General features: G+C 38.8%; 1 protein-coding gene across 2 annotated transcripts in view; it reads right to left on the reverse strand.

Moving 5' to 3' along the window:
* AhcyL1 (Adenosylhomocysteinase like 1) overlaps nucleotides 1-15,951 on the reverse strand; it is a 472,277-nt gene that overhangs the window by 274,315 nt on the left and 182,011 nt on the right. For both annotated transcript variants that reach the window (XM_067140830.2, XM_067140831.2), the window contains one exon: nucleotides 2,796-2,942. In XM_067140830.2, coding sequence (XP_066996931.1) covers nucleotides 2,796-2,942 — 147 coding nt within the window. The remainder of the gene's footprint in view (nucleotides 1-2,795; nucleotides 2,943-15,951) is intronic.

The raw sequence follows: 15,951 nt of genomic DNA on the forward strand, positions 1-15,951 counted from the left end.
GTTGCTTTCCATGTTGTCTGCTCCTACGCTGAGAGTGTTGTTATGAAATGGCTATGACGAGTGCATTCGTTGGCCCCTGTGCATGTGCTGCTACCAAACAGTGGAACAAGACCCTAGTTACATGTCACCACCTTCAAAAGTGAAATGTGTACCATACCCGGACGTACAAAAAATAAAGTATATAACAATATAGTACGCCCCTCGTATATTTGGCTGATTTTATTAACCTTCCATTAATCCCATAGTCGCCCAGTATAGCAAACATCTTTTCCCTCAGTACTCCGTCATATGCCTTCTCTAGATCCACGAAAAAAACATAACTGTCTATTCCACTTGTAACATTTTTCAATTACCTGGCACATACTGAAAACATGATTCTAACAACCCCTCTGTGGTTTGAAACCACACTGGTTTCCATCCAACTTACTTTCAAACACTGTTTAAACCCACCCTTCCAAGGTGCCAGCGAACACCTTTCCTGGTACTGATCATTGAAATACCTCAATAGCTGCTGCAACCCTTCCTTATAAACAAGTGCAATTACTGCTTTCATCCAATTGGAAGGTACTTGCTAATATTTCATGCTAAACTCATTAATCTATGAAGCCATTTCATCCCTGCCTTCCCACTATACTTCACCATTTCAGGCCTAATTTAATCTATTATAACTGCTTTATGACGACGTAGTTTATTGAACATCCTATCCACTTCCTCAAGTGTAATTTCACTAGTACCACTGTCCTCCTCCCGATGAGCTCAGTGTTCATGACTTCACTAGAAAGATGTCCTCTTATGTTGAGAAGATTTTCAAAATATTCCTTCTACCTTACCAGTGATTCCCTGGGATCTCTTATGATTTCACCTGAATTCCCCAAAAATCTACTCGTTTCCTTTTTCTTTCCCTTTCTAAGATTTTTTTATTACTGTCCAGACAGGTTTCCCTGCCCCTTGACATAGCCTTTCCAGGTTATTACAGAATCTTCCCATGACAACTTCTTGGATTCAACAATTGTTTGTTTCCCTGTATGCATCAGTCCTTGTTTGGAGCCATTTATAATATGACCGGGCGAGTTGGCCATGCGCGTAGAGGCGCGCTGCTGTGAGCTTGCATCCAGGAGATAGTAGGTTCGAATCCCACTATCGGCAGCCCTGAAGATGGTTTTCTGTGGTTTCCCATTTTCACACCAGGCAAATGCTGGGGCTGTACCTTACTTAAGGCCACGGCTGCTTCCTTCCAACTCCTAGGCCTTTCCTATCCCATCGTCGCCATAAGACCTATCTGTGTCGGTGCGACGTAAAGCCCCTAGCAAAAAATATATATATATCTAATATGCTTTCTTTTTAAGTTTACAAGCTGCTCTCATTTCATCATTCTACTAAGGTGTTTGCTTTTTGCCATATTTACACGGTTGTTCCTAGACATTCCCTTGCTGTTTTCACTACAGCATTCCTGAATGCCATCCATTCTCCTCCTGTATCTTGAACCTTCTTAGTGTCCATTGTTTGGAACCTTTCACTAATCATGTCCATGTACCTCTGTATAATTTCCTTGTTCTGGAGATTTTCTACCCTTATTTGTCTGCAATCAATTTCATTCTCTATCCTTCACCTAGAGATACTTAGTTCACGACAGAACACACAGTGGTCTGTATCATCGAAGAATCCCCGGAAAAACTGACATTCCTAGCAGATTTCCTGAATTCTAAGTTCGTTATGATATAGTCTATTACGGATCTGGTGCCCCCTCCCTCCCATGTGTAGCCTTATGCTTGAAAAATGTATTCGTAGCTGGTAATCCCATACCAGTACTAACATCCAGTAAATGTTTCCCATTCCCATTATCTTCCGTACCTTCACCACATTTACCCATTACCTTCCCATATTCTTCAGTTCTATTTCCAACTCTCACGTTGAAATTGCCCATTAGCACTATCCTACCTTTGCTGTTGACCCTGACTGAGATTACTCAATGCTTCAAAACCTTGTCAAATTCCTACCCAAAATAAAAAATAAACAAGTGACAACTGGCATTACATTATGCAACTAGCAAAATAATTTGGCATATAGAGACCATATAGTACTGACAGAGGCAGACAGGAAACAGAAGAAGTAAAATTCAAGAGATGAATCTTCCATAAAATGGCAAATACAAATTAAGAAAAGACATAATGCAAGGTCTTTAAAATAAATTTGAAGCAGATATTTTTACATACATTAATACATCTAATTTCAAATTCATGGGAGTGAACATGACTGCAAAAAAAGCATGTAGAAATTCAAATTAAATAAATATAAACCAAGCCAATTTCTCTTTCCACAAAATGTTGTCCACAAAGCACCTCATAAGAAAAAAAAATACAAACTATACAAGACAATAATCCATCCAGCACTAACATACAATTCATGAGAGTCTCTAGGAAGGAAGAAAATCACTGTTCAATATTAAGTACATGGGGTAAGTTTGAAACATCATTTGATCATGTAATGCAGAAATGTAATGCAAGATGAAACAAGAAGGCAGAATAATCAACTAGCAATAAAAAGAATAGGAAGGGCGGAGAGAAGTTCACGTAATCTGCATGGGTTTTGGCAGAGGAATCCAGCAGGTCTACAGGAGAGGTATTGAGTGTTCCAGACCCCAACATTAACACACAGGAGGATGTGGCATTCAACAGGAAGAAATGGGCACTAATAGTGAGAGTGGAACACATTCATCATGCCTCAACCAAGCCAATAGAGCGATCGAGTGAGTGAGTGAGTGAGTGAGTGATGTATTTATATGGAATAAATCTTACCTTGTTCAGCAATCTCAATTTCTCTCCTGCCAAAAGCATGTTGATTAATATTTCGGACGCAGAAATCTGAGAAACTGCCAGAGTTCTTTTGAATCTTCTCTCGTGGAGAAATATCCTCTTCATCCGAACTGCTGCCAGTATATGAAGCTGTTCATAAATCAAGAGAAAAACTTTGTAAGTTTATACTACAAATTCTTCGGCATTCTAAATTTCAAACATACATACATTTTTATAAAAGAATGCAGACATTCTTTTTCATTGTCAACTCAGCTAATATAACTTATAAGCTTTTTCATGTTCAACAGATCCGTAAAGCTTATATGTATATAACATTGGTAAAAATGCTAACAAAAAGTAGTGTGTGATTTCAAAAGAGAAAAAAAAGGACAAAAAAACAATTATTCATACTAAAAGGTAACGTGGTAGTGGTAGTAGTAGTAGTAGTAGTAGTAGTAGTAGTAGTAGTAGTAGTAGTAGTAGTAGTAGTAGTAGTAGCAGCAGCAGCAGTTGTAGTAGTCGAGGAACTGTAAAATAAATATATATATCACGAATGGTAAATGAAAAACCAGAGGCAACTAAGACTATGTATTTGGGATTCCATTATTATTGACAAATTATCTTAAAAAACAACTGTATGATGAAATTCATACACCATACTTACAGTACATTATGCACATATCCATCTGACTGGCACAAACCGTGGATCATTTAAATTTCTTTTAATGTTTTATAATATACATCTTTTACAACTGGCTTTATATAGCATCAACACAGATAGGTCTTATGGCAATGATAGGATAGGAAAGGGCTAGGAGTGAGAAGAAAGCAGCCGTGGCCTTCATTAAGGTACAGCCCCAGCATTTGCCTGGTGTGAAAATGGAAAACAGAAAACCATCTTCAGGGCTGCTGACAGTGGGGTTCACACATACTATCTCCCGAATGCAAGCCCACAGTGGAACACTGGCTTATCTTAATTCATGATCTTGCAAAAGAATATTGCCTTGCTATTCCTGACCACTTTCCATGCACTAGTATCGTTCATTTCCACCTCTGTCAATGACGACAAACTCCATGTGATGCAGCACGCTACCCATGAGGTCTTGGATTGTTTCCTGAGGGATGTACACCCATTCTTCAAATAGTGCTAGTCTCAGTCCATTCTGGGTGTCAAAATTCCTGAAGTCAGACATTTTGTGCAAGTATATCACACTGGTTGCCTGCCAGGACTACTTGCTGAGGACAGCTGATTAGTTAGACAGTTTCAAATGTAACACAATAATGTTTCATTATAGCAATAAGAAAAACATTATGTTATTTATTATTATGTATACAGTATTCATTATGTGTTTAATTTTTATTTCGTTCTTAGAATGTTTTACGATCATGCACTGCATATTTTTATTATTGTAGTAATTAGTTACATTGTTGTGTTTATACTTTCTCTTAAAAACAATTTTCTAATACTGTTAAGGTTCCAATATTTCTCATTAACTTACCACGTGAATGATCTCACTTATTTGATGTTTTAAGTCTTAAGTTCAACTAAAATTATGTATGTTTTTAATATTAATTTACTTCATTATTTATTTAAATTAATTCTTAGCACCTGATTTTCAATTACAAATACCCTTCACAATGAATTTAAAACTTTAATTGGACCAACTTTATTTATTTACTAGCTGACCCGACAGACGAGGTTCTGTCAAAAATAAATGACAATGGAACGAACTCAAATTCAGTCTGGACTGTACGCAAAAATCAGAATAATGCAAATGACTACATCATCAACATCAAATGAGTTAATTTTCTACTGCTACCAAAAGTTAGTAAGAAACTACTGGAAAAACGTGTTTTCATTACCTGCAATATTAATATCTTGATTGTGAATAACGAAATGCTCAAATAGGTCACAGCATATCACTACCCAGAACTAACCCTGATTGACTGTAACGTAGATGTGAACTGTTCAGCAGGTCTTCAAATTCCTCACAGAGCCATAATTATCCCCTGTTGCAAATCAAGTAATTTGATAAGTTGATGGCATGAAGATAATGTGGCAAAACTTACTCCTCATTCTTCGTAGGAAATAACTATCACAGAAAACATGGATTCCAATCAACACTATGAAGATATTTTTCATTGTAAAGCTTTAAGGTACACGATACTTTTTGTTTGATTACCTGGCGCATTAAAAAAAAAAAAAAAGTTGATGGTTTTCAAACACGGGAACAGGCAACATACAACTGGCCATGCGAGAAACATGGGTTTTCAAGATTAATGCCACAAACACTCAATGACTGCCCCTGGGATTTATTTATGGTCATAGCAAAAGCGAGCCCCACTGGAAACTGCAATCATTTAAATTCAAATGGTATGCCAGTCGGAATCATAGAGATGCGTGGTATCAAAACGTCTTCTCCTTTATACTTCCCCGTTAGAATGGTTGCTTCAATCACGTTCAGTAATGAATTCACTGCTAGTCGTCTGCCATTACAAAGACGCGGGTGGCTGATATTTCGCAACATTATGACCACTGATCCGACCTTTAACTGAATAATGTAAGGCGGCAATCCTGGCGAATCCAGAGAGTTCAAAATTTTGGGTGGACAGTAGTTGACATCATCATCTTGGTTAGTAACGGAATCAACTGATCTGTATGTCCTCAATTCACCGGCAATTTCATTTTGAATTTTGAAATTAAATTCATTTACATCCATGTTTTTGGCAGCCAATATAGCTCTTTCGTGCATCCAAATATGATCTCTGTAATTTTGAGCAATGTTTGGGAACACCTCTTGAATGAGTTTGGTTTTAGATTCAGTAAACTGACAAAAATTGTCCGGAAAAGTACTGCAGCCAGTCAGAACGTCTGAAGGGAATTTGCCATTACCAATGTCAATTAATTGTTTTGAAAATATCTCTCCAGATGAATGATCTTGCAACTCGACACTCATATTCTGGCTTAAATTTAGTATCTTGACGTCTTTTCACAAAACTGATGACTTTAAACATGCATTAAGTTCATCAGCTGGCGTTGACCGTGGAATCACTGGCAATGTTTGACGAAAATCTCCTGCTAACAAAATCATCGCTCCACCAAATAGGTTTTGATTGTTCCGCAGATCTTGTATGGTTTGATTTTTTATGTGCCATGGTGCATTCATCCCACACTATCAATTTACATTGCTGCAAAACTTTTGCCATTGCAGAGTTCTCTATATGTTGCAGGCTGGAGTTTCGTTGTTTTGCATATTCAACGGCAATTTTAGCGCTGAATGGGCTGTTCGACCGCCTTCTAACAATGTAGCTGCAATGCCTGATGAAGCAAGTGTGAGTGCAATTTCATTGTGTGAGCGAATTGTTGCTAAAATCAATGAAATTAAGAAAGTTTTTCCTGTACCCCCAGGAGTGTCCAAGAAGTAAATCCAACCCAGTTCAATCATTTACAACTTTCATTAGAGTATCAAATACATACTTTTGTTGTTGGTTCAACAGCGGAAGATTTATTCAAACTGATTCTTTTAAAGCATCGAGGTCGTACAGTTTTTCACGTTGCAACTCTTAATTAAAACTGTTGTGCATCGGGTGATTGGGCGAGGCCATGCCTAATTGAGATAATACTTTGTTTGACATCATCAAGCACATGTTCTCAATTGCTATCAACGTCTCATTGTACATTTCTTCACTGATTTGTAAATTTGGTTTTCCTGTTGTGATGCGCATTTGATGCAAGATATCATCGCACATCTCATCTTTGTATTTGATCCATAAATCAACTGGTTTTGTTGAGCAGCATGTAGATATACTTATAGAAAACAATGTACATATTTGATAAGGTTGTGAAGAAATTACAGCATCAATGAGAGTTTGATCCCAATGAGCGACATTTTCTAACAGTTACTAACGTAGACAGGCTTCTCTGTAAGAGCCAGACAATTCATCAATAACAGTTCGTAAATGACGGAATGGTGTTCCGCCTCGAACATTGACTAATAGTAATCGCAAATAAAAACAGGCATCGTTGCTTGGATGAACTGAATAAATTCAACCTATTGCATCGGTGTAATATACATTTGGGTAACCTGGAACTGGTTTCCCTTGTTTCCGTCGTTGAAATTTCTTTGAGGATTGATTCCAAGTATAATATTTTGGCATTTCAGAGTATAGCAGTGTTTGGGCGAAATCATCATTCTGACACAATTTTTAAAAAAAACCTGATCAAGGTTGTAACTGGTGGTTGAACAGCTCGTTGTAATGCGTTCTGAACCATGAAATATACTCTTTAACTATTTTGTAAGTGTATGGCTAAGTGAACAACAGTGGGGTGTCTTTCATGAATGGAAAAAGAAAAATGCGCCAAACTGCTTCATTACTGCTAACGTAGCGGCCCATTTGCTATTGGGTAACTTCATCATTGGAATTCTCTGCACTAACTCTAATCACAGCCATGTCACTCCTTTGGTTACATATTTACAAATGTATTTAATAGATTTGACGGAATGGCAAGATTCAACATTGATGGGCGCCTTGAAAGTCTTTGATAGGATCTATCTATAGGATCGGTGAATACGGAGCAATCAAACGATTATCAATTTCAATGTAATGTTGATTCACTTTGACTACTGTTGATCTTCCGTTGTCTGCAGTCAACCGGTGACGACACAGTGGATGACCTTCATTTCCGGTAATTGTTTCTGGTACTAATGCCCGTGGATAACGCTTCGAACATTTACCATCCACCATACATGGTGAATTTTGATTAAGTGTTCCACAGGGACCATGAATCATGTTTTTAATAACTACCTCATGCAAGCCTGGATCTATTTGTACATCAGGGATTTCAGCTGATACCACTTCAACTTCATTTGGTCTTATATTCTTAACCAACCAAATCAGAACATGTGCATGAGGCAATCCACGTTTCTGCCACTCAGCAGAATACATCCAGCAGCGTGTCTCACCAAACACGCTATGTTTCACAATGAAATCCATTAAATATTTCAACTTTTGTTGGAAGACTCTAGCCGTAATGTCATGGCGATCAATGGTTGATTGGCCAGGAAGTAACTCTTGTTTGATTTCTATCCACTGCGGATTGCACATGAATGTGATAAATAAATCTGCTGTGCCATAATGACGAACATACGACATGGCATGTTGAGCATATTCATGTATATGTCGAGGACTTTCGATGTATGTTGCTGGAAGAATGGTCATCCGGCCGACATTCTCTGGATTTCCATCACTGTTAATCGCATCTTGAAGGTTCAACTTGATGAATGTCAAACGCTCTGTTTCAATTTTGACATACATATCAACAGCATATTGGTGAAATAATCTCCCACATATCAATATGTGAACTGTTTTCACTTTCACGAACCATAAGGCGGTATGAATAATACTTCATTGAACTGACATTTTTGTTGGTTTTGGCACCTGTAAATGTATTATTGTTTTAATGACAGTGATTGAACTTGCATATAATACATATAGTAGCTGATACAAAATATCCATATTTATAATTACCTGTAAGGGGATTTATCATCTTGATCGAGAAGTGATAACCATCTTCACCTTGACAAAATATGATGGAATATTGTAGCGCATCGTATGAGCAGTGTGATTCATACACATGCTGTAACTGATCATTCTGGCAATGTCAAACAATATCACAGGCTTCCGAATTTTCTCAAAGTATAACAATGACAACTTCATCGATTGTTGGCGCATTGAAACATCTTGCCTGTTGGCCAACAGGAGTTTTATCAGCTCTGATTACAATTTTGTGATTATCAGATGGCATGAGATCCAGTGCAGTTTTGAACAATGCAATCAACTGATTGTGTTGATGAAAGAAAGTTTGTAATTGTTCTACAATAGACCTCTTCACTGAACCATTATATGCACAACGCATATCAATTTCTTGAATTGAATTGCCCATGAAATAAATTTGCAGGAATTTGTAGTCGCCATCGAACACCGGCAAGAGTGAACATGCTCTGTGATATATTTGGCCTTGTATCCGTAGATTAAGGAGGACAGGGTAATTATTTTTGTCACAAAAACTATAAAATAAAATAAACAAAGCAATATGGGGGGATAAGTCTGTTTGTTATATGTTAAAAGAAAGCAATATGGGGGATAAGTCTGTTTGTTATATGTTACCTTGAAAATTGGCATGAAATTGTCCCGAAGTACATTTGTTGCCCCAAATGAAGTCATTTGAAAGCAGTTTTTATATTTTTGGATATTTGTGAGGAAATGTATGGAATCTGTTCCTGTTCCTGAAACCAATGAATACAATGGATCTAGTGGTAGAATCAATGGCACTAATTTCACTTTGCCATTTGCGCAACACAATCCAGCGGCTTCATTTTTGTATTTCAATGACTTCTTCATTTTTGTATTTCAATGCCTTACAATTTTGGCAAACTGAGTTCATGGATCCAATAGCAACGCATTGGTGGGCACTCTAGTCAACTGAAACATCCTAACTGAAAGCAGCTCGATTCAAACTTGGAAGATTATTAGCTGAATGACGCGCTGCACCGGTCTGTGATATCCAAATACTTTCAGATTCATTCCGCTCTTCACGTTGTTGTGCAGTCCGATTAAACTGAAAATTAGCTTGGCTTGTAGCATTTCGAGTTCTTTGACCGAAGTTGCTCTGCCCGCTTCTTATAGGTGGCATGAGTCTTGAAATGAGTATACTGTATATGGAAGCACACACAAAATAAATCAATCAACCAAAGAAATCGATGAACTTCTTTGTTCAGAAGCAAAGATTTATAAACAATCAGGGTAGAAAAAGGTCTCCAACTATAACAAAGCACGACACTGCATGCGACTGTCCAGAGAGCGGAGAGATCTGGAGATTACATGTAATAAATATCATTTTTGGTCCGTATTGATGATATTTGATTGAAATAATAACATTAAGTTATTAAGTATTGATTAGGTGGTCTAATAAATAACTTAATGTTATTATTTCAATCAATGAGATCTGGAGATCCGTACCGGCAATTGAGGCAGCCAGACAAACCAGCCAGCCAATTCATGCGCAAAACCAAAACCCAAGGAGACATTCCTCCTGTCACAATCTGAGAACTAAGCGAGATAAGAACTTGGAGTTTGTTTTAAAAATAACTTCCATATATGAAGACCATTGCCTCGCTTTGACCCCCATGCAAATTCACTACCAAAGAAGTTGGCCAGCGACTGACTTTTTCACGCCTGCACATAAAAATCTCTGAACATCACTGAAAAGAAACAAATAGTGCATGTTCTTATCAATTAAATTTAAAAACAAACTTATCTACGTTGAGCTGAAATGTTCCTTTACCAGCAGTGAAAAAATTACAAATATAGTGAGTTATGACATGACAACTTCTATGCTATGAAGATTTTGCATTTGAAGTAACATTCCATTATATTAACATTTTCACAGTCAATTATTTTGCAAACTTTTTTTCCTTTTTGTTAATGGCATCAAATGCGGCTTGAAATTTTCTACATAATCAGATATTCACCCATTTTAACCGATAACACTGAGATTTACGGACATCTGGCAAACGCGCTGGATTAGAGGAGGACAGCGCTAAGCGCAAACGTGGAAGAAGGAAAGAGAAACAAACAGATTGAATGGAAAAAGAGAAATGGGGGCTTTTACATTTTTCCTGGCATTTTTTCCAAATTTTCTCTTCGTAAAAACCTTACTCGGACTTAGACGAATATTTGAAAGAAAAAAAGAATTAGCCGAATTGGTCCAGCTGTTCCAAAGTTTTGTGCTTAGAAACATATTTTGCAATTCATTTTTATTTATATAGATTTATTTTAATTGTAACTATTTTAATTATTTTATTTCAGATTGTTAACATTGTGGTTAAGTGTAAGAGAGCCTAAAACCCTAACCTTGCCACTAAACAAGGAACTTATAATAGATGTTCAATGGGATTGAGGTCTGGGCTACGTGCTGGCCAGATAGAGAGTTTGTATCCCAATATGACAAACAACTTCCAACAAACAAGTGACAAAGAGTGGACGTTGTTGTGTATCAGTCTGAAATTTTCAACGACAAAAGCAGCAAAGGCGATTACATGCTCTGTTAACATCTCCTTAATGCATATGTCTGCATTCAGAGCAACTCCATCAATAATGACAAGCTGCGTTCACACCTGAAAGCTCGTATCACCTTAAACCATAATGGAACAACCTATAAATGGCATCCTTTCAGGCATACTGCAGGTTGAATGAATATTGATACCCAGTCTGTTCTGGTTTCAGAAAAGTTTTTAAAACTTAAATGGTTCTATTGTCTTAGGGTTGAAATGTAGCTGATGGAATGGAATTTATGATCTCTTACCTCAAATTGTAAAATACATGTTTCATAGCTCCATGTCCGGCTCCATGGCTAAATGGTTAACGTGCTGGCCTTTGGTCACAATGGTCCCGGGTTCGATTCCTGGCAGGGTCGGGAATTTTAACCATCATTGGTTAATTTCGCTGGCACGGGGACTGGGTGTGTCATATTCATCATCATTTCATCCTCATCACGACGCGCAGGTTGCTACGGGTTTCAAATCAAAAGACCTGCACCAGGCGAGCTGAATATGTCCTCAGACACTCCCGGCACTAAAAGCCTTTCACCATTTCATTTCACAGGTCAATTACAATTGGCTTTACATCGCACCAACATAGAGAGGTCGTATGGCGACAATGGGATAGCAAAGGGCTAGGAGTGGGCAGAAAGCAGCCATGGACTTAATGAAGGTACAGCCCCAGCATTTGATTAGTGTGGAAAAAGCTAAAATCACGGAAAGCCATCTTCAGGCCTGCCAACAGTAGGGTTCATACCCACTATCTCCCGAATGCAAGCTCACAGTTGCGCACCCCTAAATCCATGGCCTACTCACTTGGTGTTTCATAGCTCATAAAACCTCTCTACACAGAAGCCACCTTTGTAGGTTGGTGTTTGTTTCAGATTCAATTTTTACAAAGTGATCCACTTTTTTGGTAGCCAGGGTATGTTTTACCACAGAGTGTTAAATATTTTAACACTTCATCTAAAAATCCAGCTAAACCAATTGAGCTCTGAATGGTCCCAAAAAAAGCTCTCTTTGTGAACATTTGTAGTGTCTTTAAAAGAAATCTGTGGAACTATATACATTTAAATTATTAAAGAAGAAAACCACCATCGTAATTCTCCTGCAACAGCACACAGACAAAACCATCAAGTTTGGCAGTGTCTCCGGATTAGGTCGCTCAGCAATTTGGGGAAATTCTCTCTGCATTCTACCCAATTGTTTCCTGCCAGGCACAAAACACATGGTCAGTCTAATTTCACAGTTCTTCGTAGACAATTGTGTGTTGTGGATGGTATTACATTCAGCAAGAAAGTTCCCATTCATCCCCAGGTAAGACAGCATGTAACATTAACTGGTCATGTGATATAAATTTCTATTCCCATAGGGAACTTTAAATATATGTCCTGAATGAGAAAATTCGTAATTGGAATATAATCCGATGGCCTAGCAGGCATCAATTTTTTAAAGAGACTTTGGTTCATGGTGTGGGTTACTGTAGTCATGTCCTAGCTCACGAACCATGGGCAACGGCTGAGTGGCATAGTAAGTGGTCCTGAGAGTCGGGATACTAGTTGCTGTGGAATGGGAGTGGGCATCTCGGACATATTCTAAGTCATGGCCTTCCTCATGCTCAGGCGGCTAGGGCTATACAATCCACCGTGGTCCCTAACCTGTTAAAGGAGAGATCCTCACTTGGACTATGTGTAAATAGGGTAGCATACTGCTTCATGACTTTACCGAGCTCAGAACATTTTACGCAAGCCTCGGACCTATGGGAGTAACGGAGTCCCACTCCCATTTGACAGCCGAGGGACTCCTTGGAAACAACTTGGCGAACAAAACGGACTTTGATGGGGAGCTTTCAATATTAATGGGGCTTACAGAAGAAAGAAAGTAGAACTGGCTGAGTCAGCAAAGAGGATGCATCTGGTTGTGCTCGGAGTAAGTGATAATCAGGTAAGGGGAGATAAAGAGGAAGAGCTAGGCGATTATAAAGTGTACTTGATGGGTGTTAAAAAGGGAAGGGCAGAGTCTGGGGTAGGGCTTTTCATCAGGAATACTATTGCACGCAATATAGTTTCTGTTAGGCACGTAATTGAGCGAATGATGTGGGTAGATTAGGCAGTTGGAGGAATTAGGATGAGAATTGTCTCAGTGTATTCAAGGTGTAAGGGTGCAGATGAGGACGAAATTTACAAGTTTTATGAAGCACTGAGTGACATCGTAGTCAGGGTCAACAGCAAGGATAGGATAGTGCTAATGGGTGATTTCAAAGTGAGAGTTGGAAATAGAACTGAAGGATATGAAAGGGTGATTGGTAAATTTGGAGAATATAGGAAAGCTAATGGGAATGGGAAGCGTTTGATGGGTTTTTGTGATAGTATGGGCTTAGCAGTTACGAATACATTATTCAAGCATAAGGCTATTCACTGCTACACAAGGGAGGCTAGGGATAACAGATCCATAATAGACTATCTTAACAGACTTTGAATTCAGAAAATCTGTTAGGAATGTACCGGTTTTTCGTGGATTTTTCGATGAAACAGACCACTATCTGAACTGTAGTGAACGAAGTATCCCTAGGTCTAGGATAGAGAAAGTGAAATCAATCTGTAGATGAAGGATAGAAAATCTCCAGGGTGAGGAAATTAGGCCTAAGTACATGGATATATATATGGATATACATATAATTAGTAGTAAGTTCCGAACAGTGGACAGTAAGCAGGTTCAGAATATAGAAAGAGAATGGGTGGCATACAGGGATGCTGTAGTAGCAACAGCAAAGGAAAGCCTAGGAACAACTGTGTGTGAAGATGGGAAAAAGCGAAAATCTTGGTGGAATGATGAAGTAAGAGCAGCTTGTAAACGTAAAAAGGCTTTTCAAAAATGACTCCAAACAAGGGCTGATGCACACAGAGAATTGTACACAGATGAAAGAAACAGACCAAAACAAATAGTTGCTGAATCAAAAAAGAAATCGTGGCAAGATTTTGGTAATAACCTGGAAAGGCTAGGTAGGTCAAGCAGCAGGGAAACCTTTTTGGACAGTAATAAAGAATCTTAGGGACGGAAAAAGGAATGCTATTGGCTTTATGTCGCACCGACAGAGATATGTTTTATGGCGACGTTGGTATAGGAAAGGCCTAGGAATGGGAAGGAAGTGGCCGTGGCCTTAAGGTACAGCCCCAGCATTTGTCAGGTGTGAAAATGGGAAACCACGGAAAACCATCTTCAGGGCTGCCGACAGTGGGGTTCGAACCCACTAACACCCGATTACTGGATACTGGCCGCACTTAAGCAACTGCAGCTAGGTAAAAAAAGGAAATGAACAGTGTTTTGGGTCATTCAGGTGAACTCATAATAGATCCCAGGTAATCATTGGATAGGTGGAGGGAATATTTTGAAAATTTTCTCAACGTAAAAGGAAATCTTCATGGTGGTGTCGCGAACAATGGAGCTCATGGGGAGGAGGAAAATGATGGTAAAATTATGCTGGAGGAAGTGAAAAGGATGCTACATAAACTCCATTGTTATAAAGCAGCAAGAATAGATGAAATTAGACCTGAAATGGTGCACTATTGTGGGAATGCAGGGATGAAATGGCTTCATAGAATAATAAGATTAGCATGGAGTGTTGGTAAGGTACCTTAAGATTGGATAAAAGCAGTAATTGCACCTACCTATAAACAAGAGAACAGGAAGGATTGTAAAAACTATCCAGGTATCTATCTCATTGATTAGTGTACCAGGCAAAGTATTCACTGGCATCCTGGAAGGGAGGATGCGATCAGTAGATGTGAGGAAGTTGGATGAAAACCAGCATAGTTTCAGACCGCAGAGAGATTTTTAGTATGTGCCAGGTAACTGAAAAATGCTACACGAGGAATAGACAGTTGTGTTTATGTTTCGTAGATCTAGAGAAAGCATGTGACAAGATACCGAGGGAAAAGACGTTCACCATACTGGGGGACTATGGGATTACGGGCAGATTATTAAAATCAATCAAAGGCATTTATGTTGACAATTGGGCTGCAGTGAGAATTGATGATAGAATCAGTTCCTGGTTCAGGGTACTTACATGGGTTAGACAAGGCTGTAATCTGTTCGTAGTTTACATGGATCATCTGCTGAAAGGTATAAAGTGGCAGGGAGGGATTCAGTTAGGTGGAAATGTAGTAAGCAACCTGGCCTGTGCTGACAACTTGGTCCTAAAGGCAGATTGTGCCAAAAGCCTGCAGTCTAATATCTTGGAACTTGAAAATAGGTGCAATGAGTATGGTATGAAAATTAGCCTCTCGAAGACGAAATTGATGTCAGTAGGTAAGAAATTCAACAGAATTGAATGTCAGATTGGTGATACAAAGCTAGAACAGGTCGATAATTTCAAGTATTTAGGTTGTGTGTTCTCCCAGGATGGTAATATAGTGAGGTTGGATCAAGGTGCAGTAAAGCGAATGCAGTGAGCTTGCAGTTGCGATCAAGAGTATTCTGTAAGAAGGAAGTCAGCTGCCAGACCAAATGATCTTTACATCGGTCTGTTTTCAGACCAATTTTGCATTACGGGAGCGAAAGCTGGGTGGACTCAGGATATCTTATTCATAAGTTAGAAGTAACAGACATGAAAGTAGAGAGAATGATTGCTGGTACACACAGGTGGGAAAAATGGCAGGAGGGTACTCAGAATGAGTATATAAAGGCTGAGTTAGGAATCAACTCTATGGATGAAGCTGTACGCATAAACTGGCTTCGGTGGTGGGGTCATGTGATGCGAATGGAGGAGGATAGGTTACCTAGGAGAATAATGGACTCAGTTATGGAGGATAAGAGGTATAGAACTAAGTGAGGATAAAGCACTAGTTGTAAACAGAGGCTCGTGGCGACAGTTAGTAAATTCACAGAGGCTTGCAGACTGAACACTGAAAGGCCTAACGGTCTATAACTATGTCTGTCTGTCTGTCTGTCTGTCTGTCTGTCTACTTTCATAGTGCACCTGCACTGCCTGTGGCTCCAAGTAGCCTTTGCAATGGCCTCCAGTACATGCACTAGCCATGCATGTTGGTAGGTGTGCACTC

Source organism: Anabrus simplex, chromosome 2, assembly GCF_040414725.1.
Source record: "Anabrus simplex isolate iqAnaSimp1 chromosome 2, ASM4041472v1, whole genome shotgun sequence".
Classification (NCBI taxonomy): domain Eukaryota; kingdom Metazoa; phylum Arthropoda; class Insecta; order Orthoptera; family Tettigoniidae; genus Anabrus; species Anabrus simplex.